This window comes from Cryptomeria japonica, chromosome 4 (assembly GCF_030272615.1).
Source record: "Cryptomeria japonica chromosome 4, Sugi_1.0, whole genome shotgun sequence".
Taxonomy (NCBI): Eukaryota; Viridiplantae; Streptophyta; class Pinopsida; order Cupressales; family Cupressaceae; genus Cryptomeria; species Cryptomeria japonica.
The window spans coordinates 369414537-369434795 of NC_081408.1; the positions used below are offsets into that span (position 1 = coordinate 369414537).

At 35.5% G+C, this 20259-nt stretch overlaps 1 protein-coding gene across 3 annotated transcripts in view; it reads right to left on the reverse strand.

Moving 5' to 3' along the window:
* Nucleotides 1-16673: 16673 nt before the first annotated feature.
* The window catches only part of LOC131047225 (thioredoxin-like 3-2, chloroplastic), a 75290-nt gene continuing 71704 nt past the window's right edge, over nt 16674-20259 (reverse strand). Inside the window, exons 4-5 of one of the 3 annotated variants that reach the window (XM_057981095.2) lie at nt 17238-17255; nt 16674-17080 (exon numbers count right to left, since the gene is read on the reverse strand). In XM_057981095.2, the coding sequence (XP_057837078.2) occupies nt 17054-17080; nt 17238-17255 (45 nt within the window). In that variant the 3' untranslated portion in view covers nt 16674-17053. Of the gene's footprint in view, nt 17091-17237; nt 17256-20259 lie in introns of all 3 variants that reach the window. The other 2 variants (XM_057981088.2, XM_057981101.2) reach the window with 2 other exon arrangements.

The window sequence follows — 20259 nt, forward strand, 5'->3', positions numbered from 1 at the left end:
TTTTATCTGTATTGATTCACCACCCCCCCCCCTCTCAGTACTGGTTGGGGTATCTGTTGTTCATCAATATTCATCAATGTCAACATATTCTTGCTCCGGTGATTGCAGATTGGTTTATTGTGATTATGATTTGGTGTATGGAGTATCTTTAGTATCATTATATTCTTTTGTAGTGGTTTTGGTGATCCGAGAAGCTTAATTGATCATATCATATGATTTAGTTTTGTAGTTTGTTTATTTGATCAGTGCTTTACGAAATTCAATATTTCCTTTGGTATATTCTAGTGTGATCAGATCTTGAGGTGAGATTTTAGGATATTGTTTGGGATAGTCTTGTGTATCTTCATTTCATATGGTTCATGATTTGGTGCTCTAGAAGTTATCTTTCTTCGTGACAATTGTTGTTGTTTGAGTCTTCTTGAGTTCCAAACGTTGACAGATGAAGATTTGATAAGTGGTGTTAGTGCAACTATTATTGATGATTCTAACGTGTTTGTTGGTGTTTCCTAATCGTGACCTATTTGTCCTGATAATCTGCATTGATCGTTGTGCGAGTTTTTGGTGATTTTGTTGAACAGGTGATGTTCTTCATGTTATGCGGTTTTGTTGGTGACGTAGCGTGTTGTGGTTGATCTCGGTGTGATTTCCAGTGGTGTTGTGTTTGGAGACTTGAATTAGGTCCATGTTATGTCATGTAAATCATTATATTGGTCTAGTGGTTGATCTTTGTATCATGTGATTTAATTTTGTAATTGTGAGTTGAGGGTTTTGTCAACCTTGTTGTCAAGGTTGATGAATTGTATAAATAGGTGATATTGTCATGTAATCTAGGTATAAAAGGTTGTGTCTGCATTATCAGAGAGTGGTGTATGTGCGAACACGGATTCATCTTTCAGTGTAGTGCATTGAGGAGAGATTGGTGTTGCAGAGAAGACAATTGTGCTTGACTGAAACTGTCATCAAGCATTTGGAAATGCTATTTTTGCAGTTCATTCCTTCCAGATTGTAGTCTAAATCTTGTTGTAAGTCAGCGAGACTTCCCTAAGAGTTGTAGCCTTTGGGGTCATTATCTTTTGAGCAGTGAGATCTAGGCAGTGTGCCTGAATGCATGTGCATTCACCATTGTAATATTTTCATATACTACTACAAAGTATCATCTTATTGTGGGTAGGTTCCCACCATGGTTTTTCCCTTAACCAGGTTTTCCACATCAAAATCTTGGTGTTGTGTGTTGTGTTATCAATTTGCTTATCTTTGTTATTGCTACAGTTTATAAAATCTGTTTTTGTGATTAAGTTTATAGATCTAGTGAAAATTGATTCACCCCCTCTCAATTTTCTCTCATTATTGTTGCCAACAATATTATCATTGGTAAATAACAAATACATATTAAAAATAGTATGTTTTCTTTCTACACAAAGAATCAATTTTATTTTATCATTATCTTACAATGTTGAATATTTTTTTTATAGAAAATCTACCTTAGATCATGTCTTCAAAATAAATAGTGCAAGTTTTATTCCATGGATAGAGTAGTATTTTTAAAAGAAATCTTTTAAGATTTGTAAGCAAAAAGGTAATTATAAATGTAGCTTCCAAAGAAATCAAAGTAGCTTTAAATATTTATGGAATAGTTTCATCTAGGTACTAGTAAATGTACCACCTTATGATATGATAATTGGAGTTATATTACTCTTGCCAAAGAATCTTAATTTCAAAGAGAGATAAACAATATTGAAGATCATGGGAACTTTTCTCAAGGAAAAATAATTCCACCATAAAATTTCTCTTGTAGTACCCCAAACTATATGCTTAGGATAAAAGTGACAATATATATTTTTTGAAAAAACAAAAAAGATACAACTACAACATGTTGTACTTGCACAAGAACATGTGCAAAAGTGTTGTGTGAAGCACTACAACACTAAGGGATTAACCACAAGAATGAATTCACCACTTCCATTAGAAATGTGGCATTAATAAGAGTCTTACCAATCATGGCATGAAACTAGCACGATGAACCTATGAGAGGCAGACAACGCACAATTACAATCAGGTACTAACCCGTTATGGTGTTCTTGTTGGCTTGATGATGATTTTTTTAATGTAATAGGTTGATTGATGACTTGTTTTATGTTGTCATTGATGGCAACTATGTTTTGATAGTCATCTAAGTCTTTTAGGCCAACCGGTAAAGCATAACTGGTACAAGAGATAGTTAAACAGTAAAATGACAAATAGGACTTCCACCGGTAAATAGAGACAGTGTTGACTTCAAATGATTGGTATTGGAGATTGGTGAAGAGTTAGGTGATGTGGTTTTGCAGGAGTGTTGGAGATTGTATCAGGCAGCTATGTTTCATACCGCAACAAAAGATTCAACAGGATGAGTGAGTTATGATGTACAGGGCAATCAATCAAGAAGAACAACTAACTGGTAGAACAAATTCACTAAGATCGGTAAACCGGTACACATAATGTTTTATTTTTGAGTTATAATGTCGGTGGCTGACTTAAGTAAAGCATGTTGAGCAAGATTGACTAGATTCATTGAACCTAGGAAATTATTCCAAGGTTGTTAGCTGACTAAGTTGAGATGTATATAAAAGGTGTGATGAGTTATGATATCATAAGCATAGATTGAGAATTTGATTATGGGGTGAATTGTGAAGCTCTGTATTGTTGTGTTGTTGATGTATTGAGAAAAACTGAAGCGGATCTTATTAGGCATAGAGGTGCTACATGCAGATCATTTAACTGTTGTTCTCTAATAGTTGCAGCAATCAAAATCCCTTAACCAGGTAGGTCCTAACAGGCCTAATTGTATAAATCCCTTAATCGAGTAGCTCAACTAATTGAGCTTAAATCCTCCAACGAGGTTACTCCTAACAGAGTAAAGCTTCTAACAGAGCTAAGTTGTAAATCACCTCACTGGGTGACTCCTAACAAGGTTTTCTCTTAATCGGGCAAGTTTGTAAGACCTTAACTGGTCAAAGATTTATATTCTGCAGATAGTAAATCTTATGGGTACTAATTCCCACCGTGGTTTTTCCCATTTGGGTTTCCACATATAAGTCATTGTGTTATGGTGTGCATGTCTTATTTGGTGTTGGCTTATGTGGTTATCTTTCTTGCATGCCTATTGATTTTAAAGTTGATTAAAGTGGTCATCAGATTTGTGTTATTGTTTTTGCTTGCACTGATTCACCCCCCCACCCCCCTCTCGGTGCCTTATAAGTTTATCAGTTCTCTTGTGAACATACCACCAAAGTAGGATAAGGGAACCATCAATCTCTAATCCACACCAAAATAAATTTAATAACTCTTACAACACCCATATAAACCCACGTGGATGGTAGATTAACTAGGAGTTAACAAACCTCCACTAGACAATGAAACCTTCAATTTATGAAACCTAGGATGAGGGGACAATTACCTCCAATTAACTAAAAAATAACCCTAAGAATACTTAAAGTGAGGTTCACATCTATATAATGTGTTTCCTAACTAGAAGGTGCAAACCCTCTAACAACTAGAATGATGATGAGTCACAAGAAACAACATTCTCAACATAAATAGGTGTCATAACTTGGATTGTAAGGAATTAGGTATAATGTTTAAATTATTAGTGTGTGTGGTGCACCTAGGGGAGCCTACAAGTACTTGCATCACTATGAGTTAACATTCTTGGGGCCACTTTGTGTGTTGCATGTAATATTGGGGAATATATTTAATGTGGGGTTTGAAATTGGATAAATGTGTTTGATTTAAAAAGAAGGAAAATATTAATAAAGTGAAAACTTAGTACCTAATATTAAATATGGGATCAATGGTTTTGCAATCTCATGGTTTTAGTAACATGGTTTCATGTGATACACTTTGGTGGCTTTTGATGAGAGCAAATTATGTTCAACTCACTTGTGCAACTATGCTCTAGTTTGTTGGGATCATTGTGCCTTTGATCACCTATAGCAAGTGTTACATATTCTGTTGAGGTGTTACAGAAAGTAGAATTAGCTACCAGTGGTATGTTCTTTCATGGAGAAATCCATTAGATGGATTATCTTTCATGGAGTTGTAGTGTCAGTCACAATTTTGGTCCTTTCCTTGCTGGCGGTTCACAGTTGCTGAGTTCTTTTGGCTCCCTGACCTAGGCATAAATGGACATGCAAGTTGGTAAAATAGTCAGTTTTCTTTTTCATTGTTTTATCTCTTCAATTTATTAATATTTATTATTTATATTGATCATATATGCAACATCCCTACCGATCCCCTCCTTGTTTCTTGAGGATGGTCAACCTTTTAACTTGGGGGGAGGTATACCATCCCTATTACTTATCTTTTGACCCTTTATTTCACTTTATCCTTTATCACTCCATCCCGTATAATTTGACCTTACATACTCATTTCATATTGCTTATCCTTTCACCCTTCATATTCCTTACATCATTTCATCCCTCATGTTGCCCATCATTTCACTCATTTCGCATAGCTAGAAGAGGAGATAATTTTCCATGATACCTCCTATATGTATAGCATTTGAAAGAATTGATGTTGTGGAAGATAACACAATTTGAAAAATGAATGAAAAGAAAATGAAGAGAAAGTGAAAAAGAAAAAATGGAGGAAAATCAAATGTTGAGGAGGATTGAATATTAAAAAAAATTGAAAGAATAACTATAAGGTTGAAAAATTGAATCTTGTTATGAACAAATGATGGCAAAATAATTCAAAGTGGATCCATGAGGCTTTCTATGAAGAGGAATTGATTAAAAAAATGTGATGAGGTATAATAGTCAAAAGCGAAAACAAAAGCCAAGGCTATCAATCCAAAAGACCACAAGTTCAAATCAGAGACCTCTTGATCATAATGATTGCACGAGGACATACAATATGCTAAGTTGGGGGGAATGATGAGAAAAAATTATGTTCCATTTTATGTTATATTTTAGCCTATTTCATGCATGTTCATATCCATTTCTATATTCCATTTTCATATCATTCTACCATTTACGTTGCATATGATTAAATATTAATAAGTGATATTTAATTTAGTCTCGAGGTAAAATATGGAAATTAATTATTGATCGTTTTTACTAATTATCATTTTGAGACTTGGAAATATATTTTGCAAATGCAAATCTTCTTGTCATCTTCAATGCACCTTCCTGACACTTTTTGGTCAAGAACTATTATGTATCACTTTTTGACCAACAAGCTATTTATGTGATCGTTTTAACAGATAACGTCAATCTCCAAGGTGGCATCATTTACCTCTTCAGTTATTGTGTTGACTGTGTACCAAATCTTGTGTTTTCTAGCTAATGGAGGAGGGAAACTGAAAAGTTCTTATTATTGCTTAGTGTTATAACAAATCCATTTTTAATTCATAGTCAGCTATTTGATGAAACCGCAATGAGGATGCACTACCAGCTGTATGGAGGACACACTTTCTTGAGGAAACCATAATTCACGTGCTATCTGTTGGGATAATAATCTGTAGTACATACATGCTTATTCTTAGTTTGGAGGAAACCAACAAAAAATCTCTTTTCCTAATTTTAGTTGTTATAACAAAGTTATTTTTGATATCAGCATGTATGGTTTTACGCAGCCCATTCATCTCCAATCTGTTTACTGAAAAGTCCAAATTGAATATCTATATTTGTACCCAGTTGTTATATATTGGAGTATATATATTAGCTCCAACGTAGATTTGAGTAGGTTGATTGGGGAGAGTAGAATATAGTATATGCAAATTTTCAAAGATATATATGAGACGTATTATTCAAAAATACAACATTGTTGTTTTGAGTTAAGTGTGCGAGTTTTCTAATCATTTTCTTCAACCGGTTGATTGGGAAGAAGGGCGCCCACTCTCAAGCTATTCGATGAAGTGTAAATATTTGTTCATATCCTGCAAAGTATGTTTTCATGTTTTATAATTTCAAATGTTTATGTTTGCATTGTTACATCGTTGCATTTGATGTGTTAATTATCTGTATTTTATTTCCATGTTGTAGAATTAATTGCTTTGGCTTTTGTTCTGATATTTATTGATAAATTTGTTGTTTCAGAATTCACTATCATAATTTATTTCAGATTTGAATAGAATAGCTTATGTTACTAAGAAGTGACAGTTTATGTCGTCAGTTTTATTTCAATTTGCAAAAGGTTTTATTTCATAGTTGCATTCATCCCCACTCATCTCCCAACTTTCACTCCTTGATGGCATATTGCCCGGACACCTTTCACAAGTTTACACCCCCAGATTGACACGTATATACCAAACTAAAATTCATTATAAAGTGTTAAATATTTCTTATTATTTGCCCTAGTGTTGGCCTACCAGTTTTATGTGAGCTTATTTATATAAAAGCAAACACAAGGTTAGTTCTCTAAGGTTGGTTGGTTGGATTTTTGAGTCTTTTTCAAAAGAAGAAGCATGGGGTGTGTGGATTTATGTTTGGACACATGGAGGATGCATTGGAGAGGTTTGATGCTTCAGAAGTATTCATCAATGCTCTAAATATGTATTTTACTATTGCATTGATTAAAAATACATTGAGCACGGATGTTTTTAGAGACTAGATTTTTCCCTCTTGAGGGTTTTCCTAGGGTATATCTTGTGTAACCTTTGATGGGTATGTTTTCTATTCTCTTGCATGTGGATTTTGAATACTTTTTTGGATAGATTTCTCTTTTGGGTTATGTGGAAATTGGCATTATATGTTTGCGAGTTTCCATTCATTTGGTATTAGAGCCATGGTTTTGGTTCTATAACCCTTAGTTGAGTAAATCTTTGTTTTTTGAATATATGGCTTGCACTAAATAATGAATACATGGATATGAGGGATTTTCCTAGAGTTTTATTGCAAATCCGAGAGTTTTGGATCTGCTGCTATAATGGGTCATTGGCAAATCTTGGGTTTGTGAAATGTTGAGTCAAATGAGTTTCTTGGATGTGCATTCAAATGAGGGTTTTCTATGAGAATTGTTGTAGATGACCTCATGGGACAAAACAAACCTCACAATTGGATCCAAGAGGCCCAAGAAATAAAAAGGGACATAAAATTTGACCCCCTTTGGAAAAGTTTAAAAAAATGCAAAATAAAACTACCCCAATCTAGGCCATACGGCCTAGGGCATCATTTGTAGAGAAAAAATAAATAAATCTCATTGCATTATTTTTTTTCCCTACAAGATAAAAAAATAAAAAATCATTATAAAAGGGGCACCTTTTTTTAAGACACGAAAAAATTAAATTAAAAAAAAAAACTTTATAAGCTCGTACCCTGCATATTGCAAGGTACTAACACCCTAGAAGGTGTTGATACCCTACAGTATGCAAAGTACATCCTCATGTCTATAGGTGCATCAGTTCCCTATCAACTCTAATTGGTAGGGTATGCTGGTGATAGTCCCCCTGAAACCCTTATTGTGACCTAAGTAATATCGCCACAAAAATTTTAAAATAAAAACCGCCAAAAAATGTTCCAAATAAAATTTGAATTTTTCAACTAAAAAATAAATAAAAAATTAAAATTCATCTTTCGAAAAATGTCACCACTAGATGCGTCGTGCGTCACCCACCACTGGTGGTTTTGTGAATGGCTTCACCTACGGATTTGAATTGATATGAAGGGATTCTAATGACCCTTTGCCTTGATAAATGTTTTGAATAATGGGATACTTGTTGCTTTAGGAAGAAGACGTGAGTTCATTTTGAGGTGGATATGGAATGGAAGAAATTATAGGATCGTGAAGTAGACCGAACCAAATGGAATTGGAGGAACCCATTTGATATGTAGGAGGTTCATGAACAACTTGGGTAGAGATGATGGGATCATGAGGGGGACTTGGAGGATTGATGGGATCTTTAGGTGGAATAAGAGGAATGATAGGTTCATCTAGGGAAATGGAATCTTGTGGGAGACATGGAGGATTAAGACATGGAGATGAAGGTATGGAGGGATCTTGATGGGGATCTGGAGGGATGATGGGATCCTATGGTAGATATGAAGGTGAAGGGATACTCTAATCTTGACTTGGAAGGGGATCATTGGACTCCATTTTAAGGGTATTTTTGTCTTGATTTTGGATGGAATCATTAAGAAGGATGAAAGGTATGTAAAGATCTTGCTTAGGAAGCAAAGTGTCAATATATTTTGAAATGACGCTATGTTCTTGAAATTGGAAAGAGATCACCTTGGATAGGATGGACAGGGATGATGGGATCATCATGAGATTATGGAAAGATGGGATCTTGGTCAACAATTATATTGAATGATAAATTTTTGGGATCTTGATCTTGATTTGTTTCAAGACTCATTTCTTTTTCCTCGGGAGCATCTCCTTGACATGGGGTATGATTTTGAATATGTGTGGGGGATTTCGGGAAGGAATCAATATTTTGACTTGAGGAAGGTAGAGTTTGAATGGGGCTCTCTATAATGGGAGCATATGGTGGCATTGGGTCGTGCATTTATGAAGCATGGAAAGGACTTGGATTATGAATTGAATTAGCTTGGAAACCTCTTGTGGATAGCCCTTGGAAGGTTGCATTGTTGGATGTATCATTTGATGGAGATGATGTAGATTTCTCTGTTGAACCCAAGGAAGGATTGAGAGGGGGAGTGAATCAGTGTAAACATAAATAAATGCAACACATAAACAATTAATCAACACATGAACACCAAGATTTTCTATGTGGAAAACACAAATAGGGAAAAACCATAGTGAGCACTTGCCCACAAAATATATCCACTATGTATATCAGATTACAAAGAATGAGCTCACTGCTTCGGATTTGCAAACCAAGGTTAATTGCTCTTGGGGCAAGATACAAAAGAGGACTTGCAAAACCTAAAGCTAACTACAATAGGGAAAGATACAAAAATGAATTAAAAACAAGGATCTCATGATCATATAGTTGTCCTTGAACTCTGCATCAAGTGACCAACATCAACACACACAACTCAAACCTCAATTACCAACACTCCATCTCACACCTCTGCCACAGTCTCAAAATAACTCGCATATCATTCAATCACAACTCTTCTTCTTTTCCCTGAATCTCTCTGATTATCTTCACATCACATACTTCCTCTTATCATTTCTTCCATGCGTCTTCTTCCCTCATCGTCATCATCAATTATTTATAAACAAGATAGATCATCAAAACTTGAACCAAGTCAGCCTGAAACAAAATAAACCTTCCAGACCAAAAACACACATACACTGATCCACTCCAAGAGAAAGAGGGTACCAAAAAACATCTTCCAAAGATCAATTCAATTTGTAATCACTAGAAAATAACTAACATCATACCAGCACGCTACACATCCATATAAGCAATTAATGATCAAAACATATCCTCCAATACACATAACTCTAATCCAGATCTCTACACGCTAGGTGAGACCCCATAACACATCAAATTACCTTCCAAAAATCATATCCAAACCCAAAGATAGGTCTAGCATAGAATATCACAACCAGCTATGAACAACACCACAACATCTGAAGAACACATATATTTTTGGACCACAAAACTAACATATCTAAGCATGAGGAAATCAAGGTTAGCAAAACCACAAGCATGCAGTATTAAATAAAAAATTAAAAGAAATAAAAACATTCAAACATAAATGTGTTTCATCTTGATTCTTCACCTCCTCCAATTGAGTGGGAAGTGAAAGTATGCACCCAAGACCTTCACTTGATTTGCTCCTTGTGATTGAAGGATGTGGATTGCTCTCCATTGCACAACAAAAAGGATGATATTGGATAGATTTGATGGATGATGGATGATAGATTTGGCTTATATGAGGCAAAATTTGGGCATAATGCAGATGCAATGGATGGTTTTTAATTCAAAAGAGCAACATGAGAGTGCAATGAAAGTGGATATGATTGTGAAGGGAGGAGACTCCAATTTATAGATTAGAGGGGCCCAAAATGGATGACCAAGATCAAAGGGAAATGGAGGGATAGGATTGAAAGTGAGTGGGAGAGTATTTGAGAGGACAAGTGTGAGATCCAAGAGATTTTCCATAAAGGCATTTCTTGTCTCCACACTTCTCAAGTACATGGGAAGGAGTTCCCCAAGTACCTTGGGAAGAGAGGAAAGGAATATAAAATTCCTTGGGGGAGGACAAAGGAATTAAAAATTCCTAAAAAAGAGGATGTGTGAGAAGAATAAAGGATAAAAGATTTAAAAATCCCTTAGGAAGAGAGGGCATAGGGAGATTCAATGGATTTGATATTCTTTGAATGGACCAAAAGTGGGTGGCATTTTAGGTTGGAGGGTGGGATAGGAAAGCCATTTATGGCAAAGAGTTGATCCATCCCTAGTGATTAGGGATGTGCAAATGATTAGATGAGATGATGGAGAATTAGAGAGAAAGTAGGTGAATTAGGAGAATGGGACATGAGAGAGAATGAGTGGGGGAATAGAAAATTGGAGGAAATGACACTCATGATTAAGCTAGAATCGATTAAGCTAGATAATGGGGATTAGAAGGGTGATTTGTAGGAATTAAGGCATTAGTTAATTAACTAGTTAGGATTTAGAAGAAATATTAACTAAGGTTGGGGATTGAAATGATTTTTAGAAGAATAGGATATAATCAATTTTGATAAATTAATTATAAGCTAAGGTAATAAAATTAATTAAAATATAATTTAACTAATTTTAAAGACTAACATAATTAATATAATTAATTATACGAAAAAGATAAATTAATTAAATATTAATATAATTAATTTTAGGTGTCTACAATATCTATAATGCCAAAAACATAACCAACAAAGATAACAATATCAAACAATGTCAGCAACACTTTCCGGACTCAAACACTTCCAGAACAACCAATAAAACAACTACAACACCAACACAACAAGATATCTCTACACCATAGACATTTTGAACTAACAAAAATTCAAAACAAGTTTGACATCAATGACAACCACAACAACACATGCTTCCAACAATCTCCCCATTTGTCATTGATGACAACACTTGACCATACAAGACTAAAATCAAAATCTTGATCAATCTGCAAAACAATACTGCTCTATCAGAAACATTGCAAATACTACTCAATCTCGCTCTCAAAAACTAAATCTCTCCACTACTCAATCTTTCCCCCTATCAGAAATATCTCAAAACTTCTCAATCTCTCCCCCTTTGCCATCAAAGACAAAGGCCACAACAACACTACACACTCCATTTCTCATCCTGAGAGTAGTTGCAACATCAATCCAGGACAAAAAAAAATAGGCATGAAAGCTCCCCTTGGGAAGATGCATCTCCATAATGCATGTTGGCTTGATAATGATTGTAATGGATGACTTCATGTGTTGTCATTGATGGAACATGTATACACACATGTGTTCATTGTCATAGTCATTTTAGTTAAGACAAACCGGTATTACTTCCAAGGTTACTTGTATTGCAACCGGTATTGAATGTTTAGTTTAAGATGGTTTAGAGGGTGTCTAACCGGTATATGCAGGAATGGCTTGACACCAACTTGAAGATTCAACGGAAACCATCAAAGAAGCAAATGAAGGACAATCGGTTTATATGTTGATAGTGGTTAACTCTTAACCAGTATTGGTGTTCCAACCGGTAGTTTTTGATTGTGTGATGAGTTATCACCGGTCATGATGAGTTATCCCTAACCGACAGATTTGGTGGCAATCTGTGATGAGTTATGTTTGATTGTCCAAATACACTGCACTTAGGAAATTGTGATATGATTCTTGAGCCGACATGAAATCTAATGTCTATATAATGACATTATGTTGAACTATTTTGATATATCAAAAAGGATGCAAGATAGAAATGCTAAGCTATTGAAGGCATTTCAGTATATGTCGGTGATGCAGTTTTGAGTGAGCAGAAGAGGATCTATTCAAGCAAGTTGTGTTACTTCTAGATCACACCACCTATTGTTTTCTAATCACTACAACAGTCAAATCCCCTAACCGGGTAAGCTCTAACAAGCTTCAATGTACAAATCCTCTAACAAGGTGATCCATTAGTTTGGATTCAGAAATCCTCTACTAAGGTTACTCCTAACAGAGTACTACCTTTAATAGGCTATAACTCCTAACAGAGCTTTGGGATCTTTAACAGAATTCGCTCCTAGCAGAGCATTTTTGTAGACCTTAACCGATTAGTTATCTATTACTGTAGATAGTTAACATGTGAGTCTCATCTCACCATGGTTTTTCCCATTTGGATTTTCCACATATAAACACGTGTTACAGTGGATGTTTTACTCATTGTGGATGCTTTAATATCTTTTTGGATTGCATACATAGTGTTTAGTAAACTTGTTAAGTATCTCTATCGGTCAATGTTTAAAGTAGTATTGTTTTTGTTGTCGTTGATTCACCCCCCTCCTCCCCCCCCCCCCCCTCAGTGCTTTATAAGTCTATCAATTGGTATCAGAGCATAACTTCTTTAAGGCTTAATCACTTGGAAGGAAACACTAAAGCCACCATGGGGGATATGAGCTACTTAGAGATGGCTAGAGTGCTTGATGCTACCAAGAAAGAGCTTGAAACCGTAAGGGTCAGATTTAAAGTTTCACACGTCAAAAGGAGAGAGATGAATGAACAACTATTAGAGATATCCGATAATAGTTCTTCAGACGAGGCTAACATTGATGCATTAGCTAAAGAAGTTGAAAAACTTAACAGTAAGAAGCTAAATTTGAGAAGAGAGTTAGAAGCCCTAACTATCTACATGAGCCAAGAGTTGGAAGCTAGGAGGGCAGTTGAAGACCTAATCAAAGAAAGAGATCATGAGATTGCTAAGATCAAACAAGAGAATGCAATTTTGCATGAGCATTGGCATGAAGAAGGCTTTGTAGCTAGAGCTTGAAATGACAACATCCCTAAGAGAGACTCTTACAAAACACAATGACGATCTTACCAGAGAGCTCACTGAGGCTAATGGAAAGCTGGAAAAGTTCAATAAGAGTTCATCTTTAAATACCCTTAAACAAATATAAGTATTCTTCTCTTTTAAGAGAATTTCTCATTAGTATTATTTATTAATCTTTCTTTAAACCAAAGGATTATAATATTTTTTATTTTTATCTCCCTTTTGAATTCTAAAAGAGTTATATCATTACTTTATCTTATCTTGGAAAAAAATTCACATAACAAAAACCATACCACCCTGCCCATAAAAGACTCATTAACATGTTAAAATAATCACCTTTTGAAGTAAAACCAAAAAGCTAAAAGAATCTTTCCTTGTCATTAGAAGTAATATCATATTTTCGCTTTTACAAGGCCATCAAAATCAAGAGAATATGATGTCATAGCATCATGGTACTTGTTTTCTACAAACTTGAATATTTTTTGTATTCTTCTTCTCACAAATAATTTTATTTTAGTTCAAGCTCTCTAACATGAAGGTAAACAAGTACCTTCCTGATTTATTTCATGACCATTAAACACCAAATGGCCATGGCATGCTATTGCCAATAGTCAAGAAGAAAATTGAACAACTAACAAAAACAAACAAGTTGATGGGTTTTATTCAAACATCCAAAAAACCAATAAGTTGATCAATACAACTCAGAAATTTTAGCATGAAAACATGTGATCTTCTTCAAGATAAATAAAAAGTAAATCAAAAAAATATAGATCATATGAATATAGTTTACATTGAAACCAAAAATCAATTGTGCACTTTATTGAATGAATTACAAGCATATATAAAGGCAATTACAAGAGCTTAAAACTGAAGCAAAAAATAGAACTACGTCTTCTAAACATAGAAGCCTAAAATAAACCAATAAATAAAAACCCTTAACTGGCCATTAATAGACAAACTAATAGCTAACTAAAAATATTCTAATATCCTCCCTTAATGGCCATTCTATCAACCACCCAACTGATTACAAAATAATATTCTAATATCCTCCCTTAATGGCCATTCTATCAACCACCCAACTGATTACAAAATCTATTATCAAAAAGCATAGAAAGTTGATTCCTCTTCAGAACGCTATGCGTCATGAGTCTCCTCCCACTCCTGAGACCCTCCCTGGTTGGGCTTCTGATCAGCCAACCTCTTTCTGCAGAACCTAAGATATGTCTAGGGCCACCACAATAGTGACAAGTGATCTTCTTCTTGACCCCCTCCTCAGGGTTATGTTGTCCTTTCTGCTAAGTGGACTTGCCTTTGCCTTTTTCCTTGGCAGTAAACACGTGTTCCACACTGGCCATGTCAACGTTGCTACCAAATTGTTGTCTCCACCTAGCTTGTTGCAACAGCTTGTTGCACGTATCATTAAACTTCAAGTCAACATTAGTGGAGGTAATGTTGAGCATCTCAATAAAGTGTTTCTAGGATTTGGGTAGGCTCTTCAATGTGATCACGACCATGTCCTCTTCCTCCATCTTGCGACCAATAGCCTCCAATTGGTCGCGTATTTCCTTGATCTTCATAAGATGTTCCTGTAGTGGAATCTTCTCATCCATCATAATTGAGAACATGTTCTTCAGAAAGAACACTCGGCTCTTGTCGAAAGTCTCGTGAACATTCTTCAAGTGATCCCAAATCTCATTATTTTTCTTGCCTGGTGGCACTTCTAGAAGCATATCATCAGTGACTGATAGCTTCAACAGCATAACAACTTCTTGGCTACACTCATCAAACTTGGTTTGGTCGTTGCTCGCCGTTGCAAGATGAGTTTCTTTACCAAGAACAATTTGCTCAAGGCATTGGTACTCAAAAATTAAAAGCATCATTGCTTCTAAGTATTGTAGTTCTTGTCGTTGAAGTGTTGACTACCTTCCAACATGATGGTCAATGATGCTATCCCTCCTATTTTCTTATGCATGAAAAACGAGATCAAACTCCAACTTCAAAATAAATCTGATTTTTTTGTCAAATACCAGACAAAAATATTCAACGAACAACTAGCATGAATCCCAAGACAAATTGTTCAAAACTTTGTTTTTGGAAAAATGGTAAAACTATAGTTGCACGGAGACCTATCTCCGACCCCTTGGGATGTGTCTTGGAGACTGAGACGTCTCCGGGCGTAGTATCGGAGACCTTGCCTTAGATGTCTCCAATTGCAGGAGTTTTTCAACTGCAATCTTCGGAAGACTCTCACTGTCTCCCATGCAAAAGGTGATGACTCCCCCCCCCCCACACACACACAAAAAAAAAAAAAAGACCCTTAAAATTAAAAGTTAAATGCACCAAAAAGCTGGAAAATGAACACCACGGAAGAGAAAAAATAAGTCAACACAAGGCAAAAGTCAACGTGAGCTAACAAGACGACAAGTATTTTCCATTCAACTATTTACAATTCGATGCAAACCTCAAAAGATATTCAAATTTTCTATATTCTTCTTGTTGTTCTTTTAATTCCTTAACGTAGACTTTCTAGTATGCACAATGGGGATGAATTATATTAGATCGTTGGGAGTTGGGAATTTTCCTAAGATATACATTTTCTTTCTTCATTTTTATAAATATATTTATATTCATATTCTTATATATATAATCTATAATCACATTATCATATATATAATCACATATAATAGCAATGTTGAAATATTAATCTTGTTGGTTTGGGCCATTGCCTTCAATTTCCTTTTACTTCATAATTAGTTTTACAATATACACCTATTTTCAAATTTTTTATAAATTATTAAATTTATTTATTAAAAAATTGGCATCTCCAAGTACCCCATCTCCTATTTTTGAAAAATAGATGTACTAATACCTATACCAATCTCCGGAGTCTCCAAGTACCCCACTCTCAGTGCAACCTTGGGTAAAACCCTTTTACAAATAATTATGATTTTTGGAGAAAATCATACAAAAGCCACAAATGCCAGTCTTTTGATTTTTTGTTAAAAAAAAAACAGGTACACAACCCAAAAAAAATTGTGAACACCCAGAAAGTTCTGTTGAAAACCCTAATTGCAAAAGATGAAAATATGTATCACAGAAAAAATCATTAAGACCAGAAAATCGCGGCACCCAAGAAAATATTGGGTTGCAACGACTTAAAAAACTTGGTGAAAAATCGCGAAAAGCTACCAAAAAAATTATTGGCAAAAAAACCCCACTACAAACCTGTACAGCTAAAAAAAACAGGCTTTGCACACTAAACAAATTGATGTGGAGAAGAAATCACGCCTTCGGCACCCCCGAAAAAACGTGACAAATTCATGCCCCCGCCAAGAAAAAACGCTCGCTAAAAAATCATGTCCCCCAAAAAATCGTGCCGAATAATTTTCATGCACGTTGGAAAAAATTGTGGCTTAGACAAACGCCGAACTATACATACGCAGGAAAATCGCAAACTAAAAAAATGCAACTTGTAAAAACAATCCACAATTTTTGACAAACGCTAAACCCAGAGAGCCAACGAAAAATCACTTTTGCAAAGAGAAACGAAAAATTCCTTAATAGAAAAATAAATTCACCTTGCAAACCCTCAAAAAATCCCTCGCTCAACAATCAGATCACTTAAAAAAATTTCTGGAATATTTTCCAAGTAACCAGGGCACGAGAAATTTTCAAAGGCTCATCACCCGCTCTGATGAAACCAAAAATCAATAGTGCACTTTTATTGAATGAATTACAAGCATATATAAAGGCAATTACAAGAGCCTCAAACTGAAGCAAAAAATAGAACTACGTCACATGGGATTAAAATATTGTCCTAGATTACAAATGAAATATAATTGAACTTTGTTAATGTAAAATTAAAACGCCATCTACACTTGAAAGTAGTAGCAAATAGTCTATCGATGGTTATTCATTCCAAGTGCCATTAGCACATGTGGAAATAAATCAAAGAACTAATGATGTAAAAGCAATAAAAGCAAGTTTGGAAATCTCATGATAAATCAGTCGTTTCTAAATTTTCAATCATTTCACGAGTTTCATCAACCACTAACCACGCCTTACTGTGACCTCCAATCACCTCAGCTTCTTTCTTTCCATCTTTCCATAGCTACAAGCAATAAATTACTAGAAATTCAGTGTCCATAGCCTTTATTTCCTTTTATATGTTGTGCACTCCTGCCAAATTCTATTCAATTTTTTAAATATTTTGATAACTCCAGCTAACATAATTTACAACAGCAAATAGACTGGAAACAACTATGATGCTCATGCACAACAAATGCATGTACTAATGCTAAAGAACTTCAAACAAAATATTGAACTTCTGTTTTACCTGAATTGTTGGCATCTTCTGATATCACCAACCAGCATTCCATACATGTAACAAGTACAGGCAACTCTTCATATGATTATATTTTAAAGTTTAAAGCAGGTATCTTCCAGATTTTACAAAAACTGAATTCATACTCTGAAAGAAAACAAAATTTAGATCAATGTAGAAGTTGCATGTATATAAATTTTAAGTTAGCCAATGTTCCTTATGTCAAAAAAACATTCTCCCATGCATACTTCGATGAAAAGCAGTTGCTAGGCTGAGGAAATGTGAAAGGTTCCAACCTACAAACACAACCTACCTGAATCTATCTTGAGACAACCAGAAGACCAATAACATCTCCAAGAAAAATGTGGCAACCTAAGTCACCAAAACAACATCCTCAAAGAGAAACGCAAGAATTACTCAATAAAGCCAATATATGATCTTTGTAAATAAAACAGGCATTCGATCTTCAGAAAACACTACTTTGGAACTGATATAAAACAAGATATTCTTTCTTCCAGGGCAAGGAAAAAATAAGAAAAGACTAAATTGCTCTTCATTACCAACAACGATAAGCTGGCCTGTCAGAAAGCATTAAGAGAAATATATTGTATGGTGTGATTTCAACAAACAAAAGAGGAAGTTCCACTCTAGTTCTCAAACTGTGTGAGTATTTGCTGGACTCATGGGTATTCAGGAGTTTGCTAGAGAGACAAGTATCTTGACAACAGCTCACAAGCTGAGTCATCCTTCAAAACTCATCAATAACTCACGAATAACTTCAGAAGTCCTTTCTGAAATTGCAGTTCAGCATTATAACTCAGCTGGCAGACCAAAAAAGTATAGAACACTTAAAACCCTCAAAATCTGTCCTTTTGTCATTTTTGCCTTCAAACATCCAAATCTCAGCAGAGTGTAAGTGATTGTCAGGCAATTGAAAGGATTTATCAATAGTTGGACTATGATTTGATAGGAATTTCCTTAACTATTTTTCTTTTTTGTGTCATTTAATCTTTCCTATTCTAATACACAGTCCTTATAGAGAAGAGCTTATCAACCACACCATACCTGTCATCTTGTAACTTTCCATCCAAAATGTCAATAGCTAATGTGTTTTGGCATATTCAGTTGCTATAGAAACCTTCCAATCAGCAGATATATAAGTCAGATTTCCTAAAGAGTGCATCAACCACCACATTATTCTTTCCCTTGACATATTCAATGTCAAAATCATAGGATTGTAGCTTACTTATCAATTTTTGTTGTCCGTCATTCAAATCCTTTTGATTAAGGAAGAACTTCAAGTTGATATGATCCATTTTTACCACAAGCGAAGTATTGTATGAATTTGGCTAGTGCATACATGATGGGTAACATCTCTGTCATAAATAGAGAAGCTCCTCTCTGCTTCCTTGAGCTTCCTACTGTCAAATGCTATATGGTGTTTATTTTGCATCGACATTGCTCCAATCCCCTCTCCTAAAGCATCACATTCCAAAACAAAAGGAAGTGAAAAATATGGAATGGCGAAAACCAGACATGAGTTCAATACCCCTCCCTGAGCTTGTCAAAAGCTCTTTGTGCTGAAGCGCTCCATGAGAAGGCTCCCTTCTTCATCAAACCCATCAAAAGGGCTGCAAGCTATGAAAACCCTTTGACAAACCTCCTATAGTAGTAGCAAAGTCCCACAAATTCCCTCAACTATGACAAGGTCATGGCTTTAGGCCAATTCTATATCACCTTGATCTCCTCATTCACACTAACCCCTTGGGCACTAATCCTATGCCCCAAATATAATATTACAGTCAAATGTCATGTCCCCACCATGACATTAGATAAAATACGAAAGGGAATCAGCAATCGGGAGATTGTCTTACAATAAGGAGGACTTCACAATTTCCCTCAGCATGAATCGTAATTCTCCACATTACCACAAGAAGTCATGAGGAAGAAAAACACCATGTGTATGGATGAATACTTACCTGTGCAGATTGATCTCCCTCCCTTATTAACAGGGATCTGATCTAATCAATAAAACAATTGGCTAGAGGAAGCAATACATTAATATATTAATTAAACCAAACAGCAAGAGATTACTTACGAAGAGGTAAAGGTCAAACAGAAAGGGACGCATCTCTTTCCAACTGATAGTCCCATGAGGCCAAGGGAGTGCAAGGAGTGCCCAACCCTTGGGCTTAGAAGGGAAGGATGTTCCGAACACCCTATTGTAGTTTTGCCTCAAACCTCTACCATGGTTGACTACTGGATTAAGGAACCCCAATCATAGGGAGGAGAATAAGGGTGGCAAGAAGAGGGGAACAGTTATAGGATTCCTCACTAGGTGCACCACCTCATTTGAGATGGCAGAAGGCCACATGAGGCCAAGAGAGATGTTATATCTGCTCTTGGGCCTTGGGTAGAGGGTCGTTTTGGCACCCTATCATGCCTCCTTATCTTAACTCTCCTATGACCAAATTCCATTTGTGAATTAGAGATATCTTATGATTAAGTTAATGTTCCTAACCCTAGTAGGAAAGATCTATGCTTTTGATTTAAAATATTGTTTCTAGCAAGGAAGATCTATTTTATGGATTATGTTTCAATGATTGCCTGACATGTTTGCAAGATCTCAACCATGTAAATGATATCACTAACTCTATTCCATTTCTTGTTTTACTTGGAATTGTGATTTAGGGCAAAAACTAGGGCATGTACAAAAAGGGGACATTACAATCGGTATCAGTGCATCGTTCCTGCCAGCATGAGGGACAAACAATAGTTGATGCAACTTAGTGAAAGGTCTTTGAGGGCTCTAGGAAGGGAAAAGAAGAAAATTGCAAACCCAGACAACACAAGGGGTGAACAAATAGAACATGAATTGAGGGTTTTAATGGAGAAAAATGAACAAACTCAAGCCCTTCTTCAAACCCTACAAAACATAAACACCACCATGAACTCTTAGACCCAACCAAAGAAATGGAAGAGATGTCACTCCTAGCCAATCTGAAAGTGACAACAGAACTACATCAGGATCAAC